Genomic DNA, 21254 nt, shown 5'->3' on the forward strand with positions numbered 1-21254 from the left:
CTGTGGTTCAGCCCCACAGTAGAACATCCCTATGTAGCTGAGGAAAAGTGAGATGTGCCATCTGGTATGTTAGAAATCAATATTGGAACCCTGTCAGCCGGGGATCTCCATCCCAGCACTTACGAGAAAGCCTGTCTTTATGGCAGAGGTACAGCCAATATGAAAAGAATGTGAAGGCAGTTTTTTGGCTTTAAGACATTGGACTCTTTGAGGGGTCATGGGGTGACAGGGGGCCAGGCGACATGCCTGATGTCTTGTTGCATCCATGTTCTCACAATGAATAGCCATGGGGTGCATGTTGTGCTCAGTTTATGAAATTTGACTACAGGGCCTTGAAGTTACTGCAAACATTGTATGGAAAGTGTGTGTGTGTGTGTGTGTGTGTGTGTGTGTGTGTGTGTGTGTGTGTGTGTGTGTGAAATATGAACCTTTGACAACATTGTGACTTTTGTAAATGAATTGAGCTGTTGATTATCTTTCAACCCTTTGTTTAGCCTTGACTAGAATATAGTGTAGAGCCATTTCTTTATAGGCTTACATTATTCTGGATATGCGTCCACGTGTATGTTTGCTTTGAGGAAAATATTCCACTTTTGCAATCGCCGTGGACAGCTCAGTGACTGATAAAATGTAGATGTTTTCTAAGTGGTAAATGTTAAGCTCCAACAGCTAGATGAAGATCTGTGAGCCAGAGCCATTGAGAGTTATCTGTTATTCCTGTTCAGATGCATGCATGTGAGCAAGTGTATGTAATGGTATTACTGTCCATGCCCACTCTTGAAGTACTTACCCATGTAAACCCAGGTTCTGTTTTGGGGGATTTTGTTTTGTTTTATTCATTAAGAAAATTATTTTTTAACTTATTTTAGAGAGAAAGCATGAGTGGGGGAAAGGAGCTGAGAATGGGGGGGTAGGGAGAGAGGGAGAGAGAGAGAGAGAGAGAGAAAGAGAGAGAGAGAGAGAGAGAGAGAGAGAGAGAGAGAGAGAGAGAGAGAGAATCCCAAGCAGGCTCCACGCTCAGCACAGAGCCCCATGTAGGGCTCAATCCCATGATCCTGGGATCATGGCCTGAGCCCAAATCAAGAGCAGGTGCTTAACCCACTGAGCCACTCAGGTGCCCCACCCAGGTTCTGTTTTATCAAGTGATGCATTCCCTTTAAATTAGTTCTACTGTTAGGACCAAATCCTGGAAGTCACAGAATGTGTGAGACAGTGTGTGTATGTATGTATGTATGTATGTATATAGCAAAGGTTATTCATATAAGTAAAACTGTTAAGGATAATGGAATACAGGTTTCTTGCTGTCAGAAGAAAAGGAAGAAAATGAAAATGAATGCTGTAGTGTTAGGAGTAGGATTGTTGGTATCTTTGTAAACTCCTGGTATATTAGTTCAGGTTCTCTAAAAAGCTGATGCCAAGACAGAATTAGACATGAAAGAGGTTAATTGGGGAAGACCCTTTTGAGGGAAAATGGGAAGGGAGCTGAAAGAGGCTGGGAGTGCCATCAGACTGCAGTGCAGGTCTAATCTCTGTGGCAAAGGGTGCGAGGAAAGGAAGGTTGAATTGGAAAAGTCTAATTGGCCAAGTTCTAAGAGAGTTACCATAAAGCCAACAAGGAGTCCTCAAGCCAGAGTTGCCATCAGAGGAGTCCCACATCTCTCAGCAATAGGCCTGCCTTGGTATCTGCTGTGCTCAGTCTAGGAGCAGCTGGTGGGAAGCATAGCCTTGGCTGAAACAGTGATGGATTTCAGAGCACAGCAGCTGGGACTGTCAGTCAATTACACTTCCTGCAGTTAGAGATCCGAGAGGCACATTTTCATGACTGCCGCACATGGTTTTCAGTAGTTATAGATTGATATAGAAATAAATGTATAGAAATAAAGATGTGAATGTAGGCTATTTAGATAAATGGCTAATTTCAGAGCTGCAGAAAACCGTACAAGATAAGCCTGGAATATGTTGTTCTACCAGAAAGCAAGGAAGTACTCAAGGAATGATGGGGGTGGAGGCATGTCCATAGGAAACAGAAACCAGCTTGACATGGCCCCCACTGGCCAAATTGGAAATAATTTCAACATTACAACAAATAATGATAGTAATGGATTATGACTTTAAATGAAATGATATTCCATGACATTGTATTGATATAATTAAACAAATGAATAACTTGGGAGTTTGAGGGATGAAAATTACATAATTCAAAGGGTCTCCTCAAAAAATACCTATCAATTATAAACAGAAAATGAGTAACTACAGTGGCGAAACCTGATAGTACCCTAGTTGTGTGATCAAAGTGAACGTTGTCAGTAAATTATACATTTCATAGGAGGCCAAGGGAACAGTACATCCATCACTTCTGTGGTATTCCTGCCAAAACTGCATCACTTGTATCTGATCACAAAGAAATATTGGACACACCAAAATAACTGACCTATCTATACTCTTTAAAAGTGTTAAGGCCTTGGGGTAGCCTAAGAAAGATTAAGGAACTGTTCTAGACTAAGGAGACATGGATCTTTCCCCCCACCAAGTATTCCATTGGAATAATTGGCAAAATTTGAGTAGAGTTTGTGGATTAGGTGGCAGTGATGTGTCCTTCTTTTCATTTCATGTTTTGACTTTGTAGGAAAATATCCTGGTTTGTAGGAAGTGCACACTAAAAGTTTTGAGGGTGAGGGTATAACAGGTTGGTTACTCTCAAATGGATCAAAGGAGGGCATTTCTTTGTTACAGCGAGTCCAACTTTCCTGTAAGTTTGTTTCAAAATTACACACATAAACACTGCTAAGTTGGGACATTCTTAAACAATTATCTGACTTATCAGTGTCTTGGGGTAGGGGCTAGGCAAAATGTCATCAATTATAAACTACTGTAATTCAAATCTGCTTTTGAAGAATCCTCTTTTCATGTGTAGGCCTAGAACACCTGTTCACCATGTTGGCAGAATATAGTACCCGGTGGTTTCAAATGTATCTTATAATGGGAAAGCGTGAGCTTTTTGCAACCTGCTTACTGTGGAAACAAGTGGGTAGGGAAGATGTCAACTACCTGGGGACCTTTTGAGAAAGCCTGTATGTGAGGCCTATGTTGCTTGTGTTTGTATCAGGAATACCCGATCATGCCTGATGGAGATGGTTCACTATTACCAGAATATAAATTTATCTTTTAGTTTGGAGAAGCGTTTCAGTCCCAGCACTAATTCCTTGTATTTCTAGCTGATACAGAGAGATGATTTCCTGTTAGACTTCCAAGGCTGTTAGGTCCCTTTTTGTATGCTGATTGTGAATTATCCATTCGAGCCAGACATGTGTAATTGGAGTAGAATTACTGATACACTCAAGAAAGCAGAACTTATAAATTTGTCTAAAGCAGCCTAATGCCATAGCACACAATTTAATGTTCTCTTTTTTCCACTGGGCAACTGATGAATACCCCAGTGTCAGGTTATGAGCCATCGTTGGCCAAGGGGAAAATCTCCGGACCTTTCATTAGTGGCCAAAAGAAGTGAATGAGAGCATCAAGTACATGGATCTAGGCTAATTCCATTTTTTTGTCTCTCTCCCTCTCATTCTCTTTAATTTCAAATTTTAGATAATGGGGAGGAGAAAGACAAAAGCTAGTAAGGCACATAGAAAGCTTTTGTCCTTAACTCTATGCAAGGCAAGCATGGCTAATAGATGCTTAGGATAATAATTTTCCAGGGCTATATTTCCGAAGTGATTAGGTGTTTTTCTGATAATCCAAATGGTATCTCAACATTTTCAGGAGGCATTAAAATAAAATTAAATGTGATTTTGCCACATTTAAGAAGTTATCCCGGGGTGCCTTTGTGGCTTAGTCAGTTAAGCACCCGACTTCGGCTCAGGTCATGATCTCGCAGCCTGTGGGTTCAAACCCTGCTTCAGGCTCTGCGCTGGCAGCTCAGAGCCTGGAGCCTGCTTCGGATTCTGTGTCTGCCTCTCTCTGCCCCTTCCCTGCTCCTACTCTGTCTCTCAAAAATAAATAAAAGATAAAAAAACAAATAAATAAAAAGTTATCCTAAGTAAACTAAGTTCATTCAGGAAATATTTACTGCCTACTTTATGCCAAGTATTGTACTAGACACTTGGATACAGAAATATGCAGCCCTTGCCCTCTTAGACCTCCTAATTTAGAAAGGAAGATAGACAGTCAATTTATAATTGTAAGATGGTGTAATGAATTCTCACAAGGGAGCACACACCAAGAAAAAAATACATTTGATGTTATTTTCACATGCTTGGCTTGTAGTAAATACCCAACAATGACAGCTGTTATTATTTCATGTGCTTTTACTCTCCTTGCTGCTCACTAATCACCAGCACCACTGTCCCTTCAGGAGAAATCTGTAATTAGGGGTAAGAAGTGAACAGAATGTAGCTACTAACCCTCTAAGCTGTGGAGAGAAGGGAAAGGCTGGTCGTGGGCAGGCTGTGGAGTGGGAATCTGAGGCCTTACCTGGTTCATCTAAGAATGTCTGTTAGCTGATAGGTTACAGAAGGGAAGGTTTGTGCCCTTGGTTCTCTGCTGGCTGTGCAGGTACTCAAGTTCAGTTCTGTAAATTGATTTGAACAGCAGTAACACGAGTGGATCATTAAACATTTGTACTGTTTTGCTTTGTTTCTCTATCTCTTCATGTAGAAGTGTATTTGTGTGAATCTCTTCTTGCCTGTTCAGTCATTCCAGCTTTCTTCTCCAAACCCTGTGTGTTGACTATAAAATGTGAATGCGCTGTAGTTCGAAATGCAGTAACAAATAGGTGTTTGTTCTTCAGGCATTTCAAATCCCCAAGACCTCTCAACCTGCCACAGGTGGGGGTGTCCCCGTTCTCCTCTCTGGCCTGTGGGTGGGTGGAGCCACCCTCCTGCCCTTTTGGGGGCTTTCTGGTAACACCCTCAATTAATTCTCACCATATAGCAATACCTACAGCTGCTGACTCTGGGCTGTTGGCATTCTCCATGCAGCCAAACCCCACTCTGTGATAATGACAGTGTGTGCCAGCACGCTTCTGCAGTGACTCAGGAGACAGGGTGGCCAGCAAAGCAGCCTCTTTGTGGGAGTGGATTTTGAGAAGTGCTAATTCCGCGGCGGTTTGGAGATATTAATATCGTGCTGGCAGTAGATAAACAGGCAGCAGAGGGGCACATAATGAGAGAGAATCAGCCATAGCATCTTTTCCTATTTTCTCTACCCTCACATATTCTGTTCTTCTTTTAAAAAAGTAATTTCCTGGGTTTCGATGAAGAGAGCCCTTCAGTGGCTTAAATATGCACATAGGGTGGTTAGTCCAGTCACCAGCATCTCGAGTCTGAGGTTCTAAGAACACCAGTGTGTTAAGAGTTAACTACGTTTCCAAACAACACTAGATCCTAGCATATGGTACGGTAGCCTATTGCTTACCCTACCTCCTCCCTGAAGGGCAGTCAACCAGATGGTTTGAGTGGGGCCTTTGGTGTAACTATGACAGGCACAAAGGAAGATATAACCACCACTCTCCCCCAGCAGTATCATGCCTCTTGTCTTCCAGTGCTGGCTACAGGTAATTTTTGAAAATTCGGTTTTGCAGTTTGCAGCTTGTTTTTGCTTCACATCAAAGGTTCCTTTCCAGCTTGGGGAGGAACCAGGCGGATCTGCCGCATTAGTTGTCTGAGCGTCATTTCCAGTGTACGCTCTAGTTAGAGTACGAACCACGTGACACCTCGTATTCTACTGAAGAAAAGAGGATTCAACACATTCGAGAATTGCTTGAAGCAGGAGTCTACTTAGAATATTCCTGTAGTCCTAAAAGGACTTTTATCTGGAATATTGCTCCAAAGCTGCTCATCTCAGATTTTACATGTTTTGCTTTATTTGTTCCCCCATCTCGTGCCATTTCTTCATAATGGACTCTCATTCCACCACAGTAACCCTCCCTCCCAAATCCATTCATAGCCTTACCTTCTAGAAGCCCCCTTTAGTGGGAGAACCACTGTCAGGAGTTCTGAGGAGAAGAGAATTACTGGGGGTGTTATGTTAAACTAACTTTTCTAACATTGCCAAGCTGGAATAAGGCATTTTCTAGTTATACTATAGGCTAGAAAGGAGATTTTAAGAAATTTAGGTCATGCTTTTATGTGTTCTGTTTTTTATCTGTGTGCTTGATATTTTAGAGCAGACTTTTCTTGAGGGTAGTGGCTTGTTTATAACATTCTGTAAATAGCCCTGTCTAATGTGGGCTTTTTACAGATATTTTCTGCTGGTTCTTATGTATGGATTGATATAGCATCTGACTGTAGTAACCAGAAAGATGCTGAGCTAGGGAACTTTGTTATTCTACCTTTCATTTGGATTTCTAGCCTTAACAACTCACTGGTCTTGAAATCCTTGGCTTCTCCCTCCCCGTGTCAGGATGCGTTAAGACCTCCAGGTGCTAACTGTTATTATTTATGTTGACTGAGCCCCATGTGTACCTCTAGTGCTCACTGACCTATCTTTTCTGTTGCAGAAACATTGCTGAGGCCCTCGTCAGCAAAGGCCTAGCCACAGTGATCCGATACCGGCAGGACGATGACCAGCGGTCCTCGCACTACGATGAACTGCTTGCTGCAGAGGCCAGGTGAGATGAGTAATTATTAAAGTGAACACAGTGGGACCCACAGCCCCACTTTTTTCTTTCCCACTATCCTGCCCATCCCTGAGCAGAATGTAATGGCAAGCAATATGCTGGGAAAGCTTATAGTATGCTTTTATCCCAGTTTTTCCCCATCAGAAGAAAAGGGGCACCCTCGAAATGTGCTGTGTAACCTTGATGAAGTACTACTTGGGCCTCCGTTGTTTTTAAATCTGCAAAATAAGCATATATCAGATATGATCTTATTTAGATGTAAAATGACTCCTAGGTGAGAACATAATTGTATAAGATATTTTTACCACCACCATCCTGTCATTCCCTGGGACTAACAATGAATCTCCGCCTCTGTGTGCAGGACATTTGCCTCAGGTTCTTACCTCCAGAGACCTCTGCTCCCCAGCCCCTCCCATTTATCACCTCTCAACCTTTTGTCATGTACAAAGGAAATGAAAACATTTATTAGGAAATGAGTTTTGGTTTCACACTTCTGACAGCTGGCAGGAGAGCACTTGAGAAGCCTTGTGACATTTTACTCTTGTCCTTGATCCCTGTGGCCGGTTGCCCCAAGGACATGCGTACTGCTCAGAGTTATTTCTTACCAATGACATTGCTTATGGCTCTTACAGAGACTTCTGTCACTGGGTGGTGCTGGTAGTTTAGTGATTCCCAGATTTCCCAGGAAAGAGCAAAAAACGAGCTTCTCTCGGTGAACTGACTTGGGTAGTTCAGCAGACTGGTCTCAAACAAAATATAGCCCATATTTCAAAGAGGTGCATGCCGCACTCAGCCACTTACTTAGTTCTAGAAGTTTGGTAGTTACCAGGCTGTGCTCTACAGTTTGAGGGGGAATGGGTTTGGGCACATGTTATCTACACTTGAGACTTCGTCATTGAGATCACTTCTTTTGCTCTTTGGCCCAGAACATTGCCCTGATATGTGACATTTACGTCTAACACTGTGTCACATCCTGATGGATAGAGCATCTGTCGAATGTCACACAGAATGTCAGCTAAGAAATCGGTCTGTCAGACTGTTGTGGCGTTTTGGATTCTTTCTTGTGGGCTTTTCCCAATAGGCCCTGTCTAAAATCTGATTCATGAACACAAAGAGTTCAGCGAAAACACCGATATCTTTGGTTATTTAAGGTACTTTAATGGCCAGCATAAAATAACATGATATATGGTCCATAATTGGTGTTTCTCTTAATCCTTCCTCACTTCCTCCTCCTTGACCTGCCTATATTATCACTAAGGCAGCCTGGCTGAAAGAACCCATAGGGGGAAATGTGGCTTCATATCTCTGAGTACTATTTGATAACCTAGCTCTTCTAGGAAATGGACAGTAATTACACTGTACTTTGGTGGGACTCGGAGGGTGAGTCTGTGCTCAGCCTATATGGGTGGGCTCAGCCAGGCCTAGTGGTAACTTGAAAAATAGATTTATGGATTCCCAGCATAGCAAGAGCACTAAGCAACACAGTAGGATCTAGACTCCTGTTTTCTGCCCCTGGGTCACTCTGCCACTAGTGAATATTTGTGACAGGCAGATAGATAGACATGAAAATAATTTGCATAGATGCTCTGGAAAGGGAGTCCACAAGAGGCTTTCTGTTTCTTTTTATTTATTTATTTATTTATTTTTTACTTTTTTTTTTTTGAAAGTAAGCTATACATACCCAATGTGGGGGCTTAAACTCACAATTCTGAGATCAAGAGTCGCATGCTGTACCAACTAAGCTAGCCAGCTGCCCTAACAAGCTTTCTTACGCTGTTGGAAATAGCTACGTCATGCTAGTTTAATGAGTATGCATAGATGGTGACATTTGTACAGATTATGTTGTAAATATTTTCAGTTTTTATTTAAATTTCAGTTAACATACAGTATAATATTAGTTTCAAGTGTACAATATAGTGATTCAACACTTCCATACATCACCTGGTGCTTGTCACAAGTGTACTCTTTAATCCCCATCACCTATTCAACACACCCTCCCACCCACCCACTCTGCTCACCATCAGTTTGGTCTCTGTAGTTAAGAGTCTATTTTTTTGTTTGCCTCCCTCTTTCCCCCACCCCTTTGCTCATTTATTTTGTTTCTTAAATTCAACATATGAGTAAAATCCTATGGTATTTGTCTTTCTCTGACCAATTTTGCTTAGCATAATACTCTCTAGCTCTCGCCATGTCATTGCAAGTGGGAAGGTTTCATTCTTTTTATGGCTGAGGGATATTACATCGTGTATTTGTCCACCACTTCTTCATTCATCAATCATTGGACACTTGGGCTGTTTCCATAACTTGGCTGTTGTAGATAATGCTGCTCTAAACATCAGAGTGCATGTATCCCTTTGAACTAGTATTTTTGTATTCTTTGGGTAAATACCTAGTAGTGTAATTGCTGGATTATAGGGTAGTTCTGTTTTTAACTTTTTGAGGAACCCTCCATTCTGTTTCCCAGGATGGCTGCACCAGTTGGCATTCCTGCCAACAGTGCAAGAGGATTCCCCTTTCTCCACACCCTCACCAATACCCGTTGTTTCTTGTGTTGTTGATTTTAGCCATTCTGACAGGTGCAAGATGATCTCTGTTTGTAGTTTTGATTTACATTTCCCTGATGATAAGTAATGTTGAGCATCTTTTCATGTATCTGTTGACCATGTGTTTGCCTTCTTTGGAGAAATGTCTATTCGTGACCCTGCCCATTTTTTAATTGGATTGTTTGTTTCTTGGGTATTGAGGATAGTGAAATTTTTTAACTTTGAGGTTTTAAGAAGAAAACAGCCTCTTTAGCACTCATTTTAAGTGGAATCAATGTAACAACATGCTTGTCTGCTAAAGCAGTGAGCAGCCTAGAGATAATTGTGTTGAGCCATTGCTTTCAGACTGATGGTAGAAAAACTGGCTTCGGGGTCATTGCAGTGTTGCAGGTTGAGTAAACAGAGAGGAATTAACCACTTCCCCAAACCTGTGAGGCACTGCCATAAGGCAGTACAGACCTCATAAAAAATTAGGAGAAATGGCCAGCGTGAACTGTGAGTCTTCCTTTAAAGCCGTATTGTTAGCGAGCCCCAGGAGGGCGGCCCTGTGCCATCTTCTAGACACTGACTCCCAGCGAGGTGAATGAAGATCCGAGAAAGACTAGAACACCTGCCAGATGGGAATGGGAGTTTTGTAGCTATTAAAAAATAGTTTCAGTGCAGAATGTACCTTCCCCCCTTTTTAGTGGTAGAGTTGACCCCGCTTATTTAAGACCACCTGTTTTCTGGCACTCCGCTTTATTTTAGTTTGCTTTCGCTTTGAAGCACTCCCTTCCCCCATGATACTCTCCCCATGTTGCCTTAGCGTTCTTACTTGGTTCTGTCACGATACAGCATGTCAGAGCTCGTTTTACATGCTTCTGCTGCCCCTTGTCCTGCCTGTCCATTGAATATTATCTGTGGGTAGGGTTATTTTCCCCTAGATAGATTAGCTGTTTTTCCAGTTGAACTCTGCCTTATAATTTTATGCCCCTGTCTATGCAGATCCTCCACCTCCCTGCTTAGTGTCCTCTGCAGATCTCATTAGTGAGATGTTTACTCCTTTCCTGGGCCCTGAATAGAACCCCTAAACAAGAATGGCTTCGGTGTTGACCTCGAGTCTCTCACCGTATGGACTGTCACTTAACTGTCTTTTGATTATCACCCTTCAGCTACTTTTTAGTCTTTGGTGATTGTCTGCTGAACCCAGCCAATTTGAATTAATTTCCCAAGTCCAATTTCTTGAGGTACTGTATCTAATGCTTTAGCAAAGGCCAAATTAGTAACATCTGCTATATTCCTATCAGTCTTTCATCCTGGAACTTGTTGGGTAAATAACATGTGGGCGAAGGTAACGAAGCAAGGCCAGTACTTTATGTTAGCCCTTCCCCACGAGGGTGTTGACTCCAACAGATTACTTTGTCCCTGACCCCTGGCGTCCTGTCCCCGGGGCTGTCACTAGTGGTATTGGCAGTGGCACACAGTGCTCTTCCTTGGACTTTGCTTTCCACGGCACTGCTTGGCCATTAATCCTTTTAGAGAAGCATAAGCTTTGGGGAAAGGGCAGCCTGCTAACTCAGCGGACTCCTTGGGTCAGCGCAGCGCAGGAGTTGATGAGCTTTCTCGGGGCTCTGCAGCCACTGCTTCCCCCGCAAGGGGGTATATTCTGCCGTCCTTCCTCAGACCATCTGATTGGAGCTCAGGGAGTGATGTGTTATGTGCGTCCTGGCTTCCCAGGACAGAGAGAGAGGAAGAAGAGTTTGAAGTTTGCCTGTCGCTTTCAGACCTGTCCACCTTACCTGCCAGAAACCACTCACACCACTTAGGCAACTGTGTTCAGTGTGCTGACCCTTTGAGGCCCCTTCATTCACATGCCTCTCAGCCTTTGGGAAACCCTCATTATGTCTCAAATCCCTGGCATATTTGGAGGAAAGCACATCTTTTTTGTTGAAAGGATGAATAAACCCCTAATCCCAATAGGCACCTTCCTTTCCACTTTAGTTGTCTGTCATCGGCTGCCTCCTCCCTCATTACCTTGTGTCCTGGCAAGATAAGGTTTTGGCATTTTGCTGGTACTCTCCCACCTCGCTTCTCTCATGGACTCCATTGAAAAATTGTTGATTTTTTTCCCCCAGAGTTCTAAGAGCTCCAGTGTGTGTGCTTCATGTTTTTAATTAAAAAACAAAAACAAAACAAAAAAAACCCTTATATACAGCTGACCCACACTTTGTGTTGACACTCCTGTACTTGGTTCCCCCTATTAGGGTCCTCGTATGGGCTCCTTTGAGAGTCTGATGCATCATTTCTTTTCAGCACCATCCTAATTTTTCATCCCCATATTGACTTTCCAACATTTTCTGTTCCCATTTTATTTCAGTATTTCTCACTCAGCTGGCTCCCTGAGTTACTTGGCTTGATGGGTGTTCTAAACTTAAGGTGGGACTTTTGACTCCTTCAGAGAATCTGTCTCGTATCCTTTTGAGGTATTTCCAAGATACTGAGTCATTATTGGGACCCTTCTCATTTTCTCTCCTATTCTAGCTTGTGTATTTGATATGACACATCCAGTTTAATTTGAAGTGGGCCAGAATGTGAATTTCCTTAGTGTTCTAAGAGGTCTTCCAAGTGGGGTTTTGCTGAGCTTGTTATGGGCACTGAAGATGAGCTGGTAATGCTTGGAGTCGCATCAAAGCCTGGCTGTGTGCCTTGTTTTCCTTGGATGTCCAGACCCGGAGGATATCATCTGTGTACACTCTCCTAAAGTTACCAGTAACTTTATTTAAAAACGTAATATTTTAAAATTTCCTAGAAACTGTTAGAATCTGCAGCTTGTGGCAGGAAAACACAGAAGTTATGTTAGCTCAGTGTTGGGACTTTATTCCTTTAAGGCACCTTTTACTTCTAAGATTTTGTAATTTCAACATAAGGATGTATATATTCAGAAAAGAAATTGATGCCCTGGCTTGACTGTTGGAAAGCAATTGCATCGAACAGTCTAGTGTCTGAGCAGACTTAAATGAATTTAGATTCATTCTGGACATACATAATGAGGTTAGGGTTATCTCGGGAGAAGAAAAAAGGGCAGGCTCTCCCTTATCTTTCGGTGTGTATTCTCTGTCTCACCCGGCACACTGCAGACTTAGAAACCTGGCGCTGTCCCCGTCGTTGAAAGGCGAGCACAGCCTGCCCCCGCTGCAGCTCCGCCGGGGCTCCCTGTCTCCCCAGTCTCCACACGGACTCATTTTTCTCATTGAACAAACCTTGCAACATGCCCTTGCCTCAAAAACTAAAACAAAACAGCTAGTGCTCCTGCCTTGCTGACTTTTGCACGTCTAATCTCCAAACCCCATAAACACCAGCCCTTGATTAAAATCCTATCCAATAGCTTTTGTGTTTGCCTAGTATGGTTGACAGCTCCCTCCCTGTTGCAGACTTCTCTCTCCTTGAACCTCTAGGAAATCTGTGCTGGCATTGCCATCACAGACCGGTCAGAAGGCTAGAACTTGCTCTTTCCTGGGCCAATATCAGTTAGCCATTTCAGAGAGAAACTGAAGTAACATTCTCTCTGGGTGATGCAGTTACTGGGGGCTGAGAGGGGCTTACTAATGTCCGTGCATCTCCACTGAAGGGCTTTCAGTACCACTGACAAGAACCGCAGGTACCACAGGAGCTGCAGGTCTCCTACTCCTGATTTAACCGTAGCAGCTCCACTTTTTCCCTGACTTATAGGAGTTTTTCCCCAAAATTTTGATAGGTGAAAAAAAGAAATTTTCAGCTGTTTCTTGGAAAAAGTACAAAACTTTTGGACAAGGTCCCTTCTCTCTGTATGTTTAATTTAACTGGCATTTACAGTATTGGTTCTGAATGAAATGTGAAGACTTAACTCACCAGCACTTTCCATTGCTACGTCAAAACCTCTGGCTTTAGGATTTTGAAATGGAAGAGCTCGGCACTGCTGGTTTGACACAGTTCCGATTTGTTAAATCTCTTAATAAAAATCAAGTTTCATCTCTATACCAATCCAGTGAGAAAATTGATGTTGAGTTGTATGTTTTGAAATTTTAAAACTAATAAATCCTATCACAGTGTATAGATTATATGAGTTAACCAGTTCTCGAAGAAAACAAATCATTCCTCTCCTGGGAATAGTTGTTCAAGGCAGGTTTATCTTGGATGTGATGGCTTTGCATTCATTTCCTCTCTCCATTCTCATTTTCTTGAGTATATCCTGGGTCCCAGGCATTGGGGATAATAGTAATGAAGAAAAAAGATAATAGACTCAAGCCTTACAAAGCATGTAATCTCAGAGGGACCGACGTTAAATAACTTTAATAACACCTCTGGATATTGCGATTTTCCTATTTCTTCTCTTTTCCTCCTGTTTTCTTAGCCCCTCCTCTTTTCTCCCTGTCCGTTATTAACACTGCCTGCCTTACATCTTCTTTTATTCTATCTCTCATTTCTATTAAATTTTCCCATGAGAGCATTTCCCTGAAATTCATCTCTTCTATCCAGCCTCTGTTCTTATCTTTTTGATAGTTTAATGGTACGGCTTTAAATAAACCAAGATTTCTCACTTTCAATCTAATGACCTCAACAAGTGAAAATTTCTCTTTGAATAAAACTAGGTCCTACTGAATATTGTTAGAAACAGAGCTTCGATTGAAAGTCTTCTTCTTTCCTTTACTGTTTAATCGTAGAATTGTGTAATCGGGGTGTCGTTGGGTTTTTAGCCCGAGTATCCTAGAAAGCTGGAGCCAGGTGAATGATCTGTACTCCCCACTCAGCTGCACCACGTCATGCCTGTGCAGGTTGGAGGCCAGCACAGAGAAAGGGGCTGCTCTTTCTCCTCAGTATCCTAGCGGCGTCCTTTCTTTTTTGACCCTGGAAGTATACACCCGACTACATGTTGTCTTTGCAGTTAGGTGTCATGGTTATGAGGTTGTTCGTGGGATTCAGCACATGTCAGTTGGGGGGTGGTGCACTGTTGGGGAATAGGGTAGACTTGCTATTACAAGTAGATGCCGGAACGGAAAATGCATGAAAAGAACTGGTGTGGGGAAGTGATTTGACGATACAGCTGAATGTGGGGAAATTTAGCTTTTCCCTTTCTTCAGAGAAGATGATGCACTCAACATCCAAATAGCAGTAATCAATCTGCATTTAAAGCAACACAAATGGCTACTTCGAGAGAGCTGTGTTTCCAGATAGTTTTCTCCCTCAGGATATTAGGAGGATCTGCTCAGCCTCTTTATTGTATCCTTCTCTTCCCTCCCTGCCCCCAGTTCCTTCTGGTAGAACTCAAGCTGTGAGATATCTTGATGACCACTGTGAGGGGTTGGGGACGGTTGGAACCCGCTAGGGGTTTTTTTGCTATGTTATACACAAAGCCCCGGCTGGTTCTACAGGTCAGGGTCAAATAATGAACTCACAATAAATCTTCCTCGCCCAGTCTTGGCTGTAATCATTGGTGTGCTGTGGTTATATTCATTCAGAGGAAGTTCTGGAGTTATCTTTCTAGGTAATCCGATTTGTCTGCACATACCACAGAGTGGCTTACCTTCTCACTGTCCTCTTGGCTAAGAGGCTCGTGCTCCTTTCACACAACACCTAAATATGTGGTTTCAAAATATGTTTCAGACATATTTCAAAAAGACATTTGAAGATTATCTTATTGGAAATGTAATTTTAATCCAAAATGAATTGTAACAGTAAAGTGAGAACACTTGACATTGACCCTTGACTCTTTCGAATGCCTTACAAGTTGACTCCCTAACCCATTGGTTCTCAAAGTATGATCTTCCGACCTGCAATGCCATGCTCACTTAGAAACTTTTTATAAAGGTGAATTTACAGACTTCCCCAAAATCTCCCCCACCCCAGACCTATTGAATCAGAAACTCTGGAGTTGAGTCCCAGCAATCTCTTAGAACATACACCTTGGGTGATTGTGGTACACACTAAAATTTGAGAAGCACTGCCCGATTCCTGACCACTGTAAAATAAGTCGAAATAGGTGTCCTTTTATGGAAGATTAATAATCTTTATTATAATTGGAATTAAGATCATGGTTCTCAGTAATAGAGAACAAGCCAGGGAATGGAGAATCTTTGGATTCCTTTGGATTCCGCTGCCTCGTAGGGCCTTCTCTGTGATCACAGCCGTCCTTGTTCTCCGTCAAGCCAGGTAAACAGCTGCCTGTTCCCTTTGACTCTTGTCTCTGTCCCCTTCCTCATACTCTGCATTCATGGCTCCTTAATTTGATTCCTTCAGGGTAGCCTCCACCAGCTCTTGGCTAATTTAATGTGAAGTCATCTTGAGGGTTGCTGTGCTTTGCTTGATTTGGCTCATCTGCAATGTCAGGTGGTTGAGTGGGTTGGAGAGCTGAGTCTCTATTACCAACATCCCTATCCTACTTTTGCTCTAATCCTTGGAAATCTCTCAGGATGACTGTAGTTGGAATAATTAATCACTGATACATCAATGTGCAGAATTTTATAGCTGCTTGTGAAGAGGAAATCTGCTTCATAGTTTTCTTTGCAGGATTCTTTGCATCTAAATTTCTTATAAACTCTCTTGTGCACTTTTGTTTTATCTTAGGCTGCCCCTGACTCTCCCCCTCCAGCTTTGGGCACAGAAGTTCAGAAGAATTACTTCCCATTCCTCTTGCTTCTGCATCAGGTTCAGAGAGCCCGATCTCTAGTGGAACAGCAATGAATCTTTCCTAGTAGGTCCCAGTAAATGTAGCTCACATTGGAAAAACCATTTTCTAAACAGTGAGTCTGTTGCTTTTCACTCAGTCAAAAGACACATTAAAGCTTTCTCTGATTTTTTTTTTCATGTTACAGTGACAAATATTTCATCAAGTACATTGGGGATAAAAACAAACACATGGTTTCGTGGGGATCTGGATGAGCAATTAAATCATTACAAATATAGTTGTAAGAGTGGAGATAAGGTAGGTATCTGGGAGGCATAGGGAAGAAGCACCTAAATCAAAGAGGTCTTATCCCCTGAGTCCATGAGGTGAGGCATGTTATGCTGGTTCACCTTTTGGCAAAAGGAGATGGAAACCACTATCAATATTTGTTGCCTAATGACACAGTGTATGTGTCCACTTGTATGAATTTATCCTAAAGAATGATTGGGCAAGCACCCAACAGTTTATTTAAGTTATTCCTGGGGCACCTCGGTGGCTCAGTCGTTGAGCCTCCGACTTCTCAGGTCATGATCTCACAGCTTATGAGTTCGAGCCCTGTGTCAGGCTCTCTGCTGACAGCTCAAAGCCCGGAGCCTGCTTCAGATTCTGTGTCCCCCTCTCTTCTGCCCCTCCCCTGCTTGTGCTCACTCGCTCTCTCTCTCTCTCTCTCTCTCTCTCTCTCAAAAATGAAAAGAAAAAAAAATTTTCTAATTTTAAGGAAAAGTTATTTCTCATGACATCATTTATAATAGTATTATATTCACATAAGCAGCTAGCAATAGGTGATCAATTAAATTATGGAGTTTGCATCCATGTGATGAATTTATCTTCAGCGATTAAAATGATGTAAAAAGTAACATAAGGAAGTATTCATTTCGTTATCATTTCTAGCAGAAAAAAGAGACTACAAAACTATTCTGCAATTTTCTTTCTTTTTTAATGTTAGTTTTGAGAGACAGAGCATGAGTGGGGGAGGGGCAGAGAGAAGAGAGAGACATAGAATCCAAAGCAGGCTCCAGGCTCTGAACTGTCAGCACAGAGCTGCACGCCGGGCTCGAACTCAGAGACCACGAGATCATGACCTGAGCTGAAGTCAGATGCTTAACTGGCTGAGCCACCCAGGTGCCCCTGTTCTGCAATTTTCTTAAAAGTATAAGTGGATGGGTGTGTGTATCAGCACTTAGAAACTATGTCAGTGGTGCTTCCATCTTGGAATAAAATTATGGATCGTTTCACCAGTTTTTATTTCTAATGGCCATGTATTGCCTTTGTGATCAAGAAAGTTTTAAAAGCAGTTATCGTTGGGGCAGTTTTGAGCTGTCATTGCTTCTGATCTGACCTTTTTTTGTGGCCTTGTCCTTTCAAAAAGACTTTAGACTGATACTGACCATTTCTACCCAGCTCTCCCAGTCCTTTGGTCCTAATCTAGGACAATGGAGTTTGCTTGTGTTCCCCGGCAGTCTAGCACTGGGATAGCTTTTCTCTGATAGTCGGCTGACATGGAGCTCACAATCTGCCTCCCTCCCCTACCCCCCTTACCTAAGCTCTGCAGATCTGTTGTCACGCCTGGCACAATAGCGTGTGTCTTGGTTTCTTCTTATGTTAGTTTTAGATGAGATGATGGCTAAGAGTTCTTTGTTATTTGCTTTAATGCCTTATAATACCTACTGACTCATTAGTCTGCCTGCCTCCCCTTGACCATAGGATTCAGTTTTCTCATTTCCAGTCTGTGTGCTCTCCATCTTTTCTGTCTCTCTTATCAGTAATTCTGATTTCGTTGAAAATCCAGCTGCATAATCTTAGCACCCCCACCTACCATTGTGCACCTGTGCCTGCTCTGTATCTTATTTCCTGAGTGTCAGGACCCTGTTGTTTTCTCCAGCTGCCAAGGAACCAGTAGAAAGGCCAAAGGAATTGTTTATCGCTGCTGTGTTTCATTGATATCTATATTTGGTTCATGCTGAAACACTGTATTCACCAATGTGACCTCAAGCACAGTGAGAGGTGCTTAAGAAGTTTAGCAAGTTATTTACTCTTTGTTCTGCTTTTTAACCTTTTCTGTTGGAATTGTTTTCTTTTCCTTTCAGTCATCTATCGGGTATTGTCTGGTAGGAATTTCATACAACCCTGCCACTTTGTTCTGTTTCATTGTTTATGGTGATCAGAGCTTTGCTCTCACTTCACTGCCCATCTCCTCTGGTCCTCGACGTACTTCTGCTTGTGTTCAGAGGCCAGGCTGTAAGCTCCTCTGCCTGCACCATTCCAGGGAGCAAAACCAATATGCCTAAGAATGGGAGCATAGATCATGAAACTGTATCCAAGAGAGTCAGCAAGCCTCACTCTTTTGCCCTACAGTCACTTGGGCGTTATCCTGGTCTCCAATTTGAAATATTTTCAACATTCTACATTAGTCAGTCACCAGTCATTTGTTCAGCTTTACTTGGCAAACAATAACGGAACTGGATGACCCTGAGTTTATAACGATGTGAACATAGCCTCTGTGTCAAATACTGTCACAAATCTTACGGACAGACTCCTAACCCTCAAAGGGCCAGAAGCTCTACCTATAAGAAATGAAGAGGAGCACATGGTGAACTTTGAAAGTAGCGTGTTACCTTCCATGATGGCATGCTGACCCGAGTGACACGCGCACTCACATTGATAAAATGTAATGACTATATATATTTGAGTACGATTCTACTATCCTTTCATAGAGACGCCCAGCATACAAACTGCAGCTTACCTAGGACCCCAGGTTAAGTATCACTGATGTGGTAACTGATTAATGCTTGGGGTGAGCTTGTTGCTACGGATACATTATAACTCTCTTCATTCTGTAGTTCAGACCTGCCTGGGCACATGTAATGAATAACTTTCACTCATGAGGCCTGGAGACAGTGGGCCTACTTGGATGGGAAGGAGTGACACGGGAAGCATGTGAAGACATAAACTGCGAATGTATGGTAGAGGCCCACAAACACCAAGCATTGTATTTCTCACTGGACATCACAGGCCGGTGGTCTTTGTTTTGGGTGTAAAAGGAAGGCAGCAGTATGGCGAAATGGATTTTTCTGGGGAAGTCGTGCAGCAGTGTGTGCAGTCAAATCAGCGTGACGTGCAGTATCAAAAGGGATTGAGCCAGTGAAAAGTTTCCTGATGTTGGGGCGCCTGAGTGGCTCTGTCAGTTAAGCGTCCAGCTCTTGATTTTGGCGCAGGTTATGCTCGCACGATTTGTGAGAGCTGGCTCCATGCTGGCAGCGCAGAGCCTGCTTTGGGATTCACCCCTCTCCCTCTTTCCCTCTCAGCTCCTCTCCCTGCTTGTGTACACATGTTCTCTCCCTCTCTCTCAAAATAAATATTGAAAACAAAAAAAAACCTGTTTAAGCTTCCTGATGTTATCTTGGAATAAATTGCTGAGGACCTGGGACACTAGGGTTACAAAAGGACCAAGTGAGTACAGTTAGGACGGAAGAGGGGGGCCTTGGTGGGTCTGTCGGGTGAGCATATGACTCTTGATTTGGGCTCAGGTTAAGATTGCACGGTTCGTGAGATGAAGCCAGAGCACGCGGTCCGCTTGAGATTCTCTCTCCCTCTCTTTCTGCCCCTCCCCTGTGCACAATCTCTCTCTCTCTCAAAATAAATAAACCAAAAAAAAAAAAAAAAAGAAGAAGAAGAAGAAGAAGGAAGGAAGTATTGGGTGTAGGTGATGAAGCCGAAGCAATTAAGAAACATTTTGGTTCCTAGTTACCGAGAAAGCGTTGTTAAAGGGAAATTGTGGATTCAGGAACTCCTGATCTCTCTCACTTCTACAGCCTCCCTTGCCTCATCATCCCCCTGCTACCTCTCTGTTATATGCCATTTCTATAATCCACCACTTTGTTTTCTTTAGATCTCTTTTATGTATGAAAGCAGTTGTTATGAAACTGTGTGGGAAGTTCCTGTTCCCCAGAAAAATTCACGTGTGTAATTCTACCATTTCAGGGTAGTTTATAGATAGTCCCATCCTAAGTATGAGGCTCATTTAAGTCCCCCACTTAAGAATTCCTTTTTTTTTAAAGTTTATTTATTTGTTTTGAGAGAGAGCGAGCTAGTGAGCGAGTAGGGGAGGGGCAGAGAGGGCGGGAGAGAGAGAATCCCAAGCAGGCTCCACACTGTCAGCACAGAGCCCATTGTGGGGCTCGAACCCATGAAACTGTGAGATCATTACCTGAGCCAAAATCAAGAGTTGGATGCTTAACCAACTGAGCCACCCAGGCACCCCCCCCCCCAACTTAAGAATTTCTGATGAGACAACTGTTTTATGATTGGGTCAGGTTGAGTCTAACTGTAAAGCCTTGACTTTCTTTGTAATCACTCAAAAATATACATTCAAAATAACAGTCTACCACCATTGATTTGGAATTAAGACCGTGGTCCGTTTATGGCACAGGATGAACTGTTACATGTCATAACTGCCTTGGAGAGGTTTGGGCCCTAGGTTTTTCTGCCTTAGCATGGAATCCCAAAACCTTAGAGCAAACTCTGTTCCTTTGCATCAAGAGTGATGATATTCTCTGGGGTGCCTGGATGGCTCAGTCAGTTAAGCGTCCGACTTTGGCTTGTATCATGATCTCACAGTTCGTGAGCTCGAGCCTCACGTTGGGTTCTGTGCTGACAGCTCAGAGCCTGGAGCCTGCTTCAGATTCTGTCTCCTTCTCTCTCTGCCCCTCCCCTGCTCATACTCTGCCTCTCTCTCTCAAAAATAAACAAACATTTAAAAAAAAAAAAGAGTGCTAAGATTCTAATCCTGTGGTGTTGAGGCAGTGGAGGTAATCTCAGTGTTCTCACCTGTCTTTGCAAAGTTCATGTTTTTACTTCTAGTAGGGAGATAGTAACATCTCATACATGAGATTTTCAAACTTTGCTGTTTAAAGAAAGGAAAGTGTTGGGGCGCCTGGGTGGCTCAGTCGGTTAAGCATCTGATTCTTGGTTTCAGCTCAGGTTATGATCTCACGGTTTCAAGAGTTCAAATCCCAGGTCAGGCTCTGCACTGGCAGCGTGGAGTTTGCTTGGGATTCTCTCTCCTTCTCTCTTTGCCCCTCCCCCAACTCATGCTGTCTCTGTCTCTCTCAAATGTATAAACAAACTAAAAAAAAAAAAAAGAAAAAGGAAGAAAGAAAAAAAAGAAAAAAATGTTTTCCAATGATTGGAATGGGATTCCTCTCCAATACTGTGGCTTCTAGAAGCACCCTAGAAAGCTGAGTTTTCATCCCTCTTCTGCCCTGTTACCCCTTTGTATGTATGTGGATATATACTCCCTTTTCCTGTCTGGTGATGATTTCTGTCCATTATCAACACTGCTTGGCTTTGCCATATTTGTACTGCTGCTTCTGCGAGGAGCAGGCTGTGTTCTGCCCCACTGCTTCCTTTC

General features: G+C 42.8%; 1 protein-coding gene across 1 annotated transcript in view; it reads left to right on the forward strand.

Moving 5' to 3' along the window:
• The window catches only part of SND1 (staphylococcal nuclease and tudor domain containing 1), a 422592-nt gene that overhangs the window by 223732 nt on the left and 177606 nt on the right, over positions 1–21254 (forward strand). The window contains exon 13 of the mRNA XM_007089922.2: positions 6503–6613. Coding sequence (XP_007089984.2) covers positions 6503–6613 — 111 coding nt within the window. The remainder of the gene's footprint in view (positions 1–6502; positions 6614–21254) is intronic.

This window comes from Panthera tigris, chromosome A2 (assembly GCF_018350195.1).
Source record: "Panthera tigris isolate Pti1 chromosome A2, P.tigris_Pti1_mat1.1, whole genome shotgun sequence".
In the NCBI taxonomy this organism is placed as follows: Eukaryota; Metazoa; Chordata; class Mammalia; order Carnivora; family Felidae; genus Panthera; species Panthera tigris.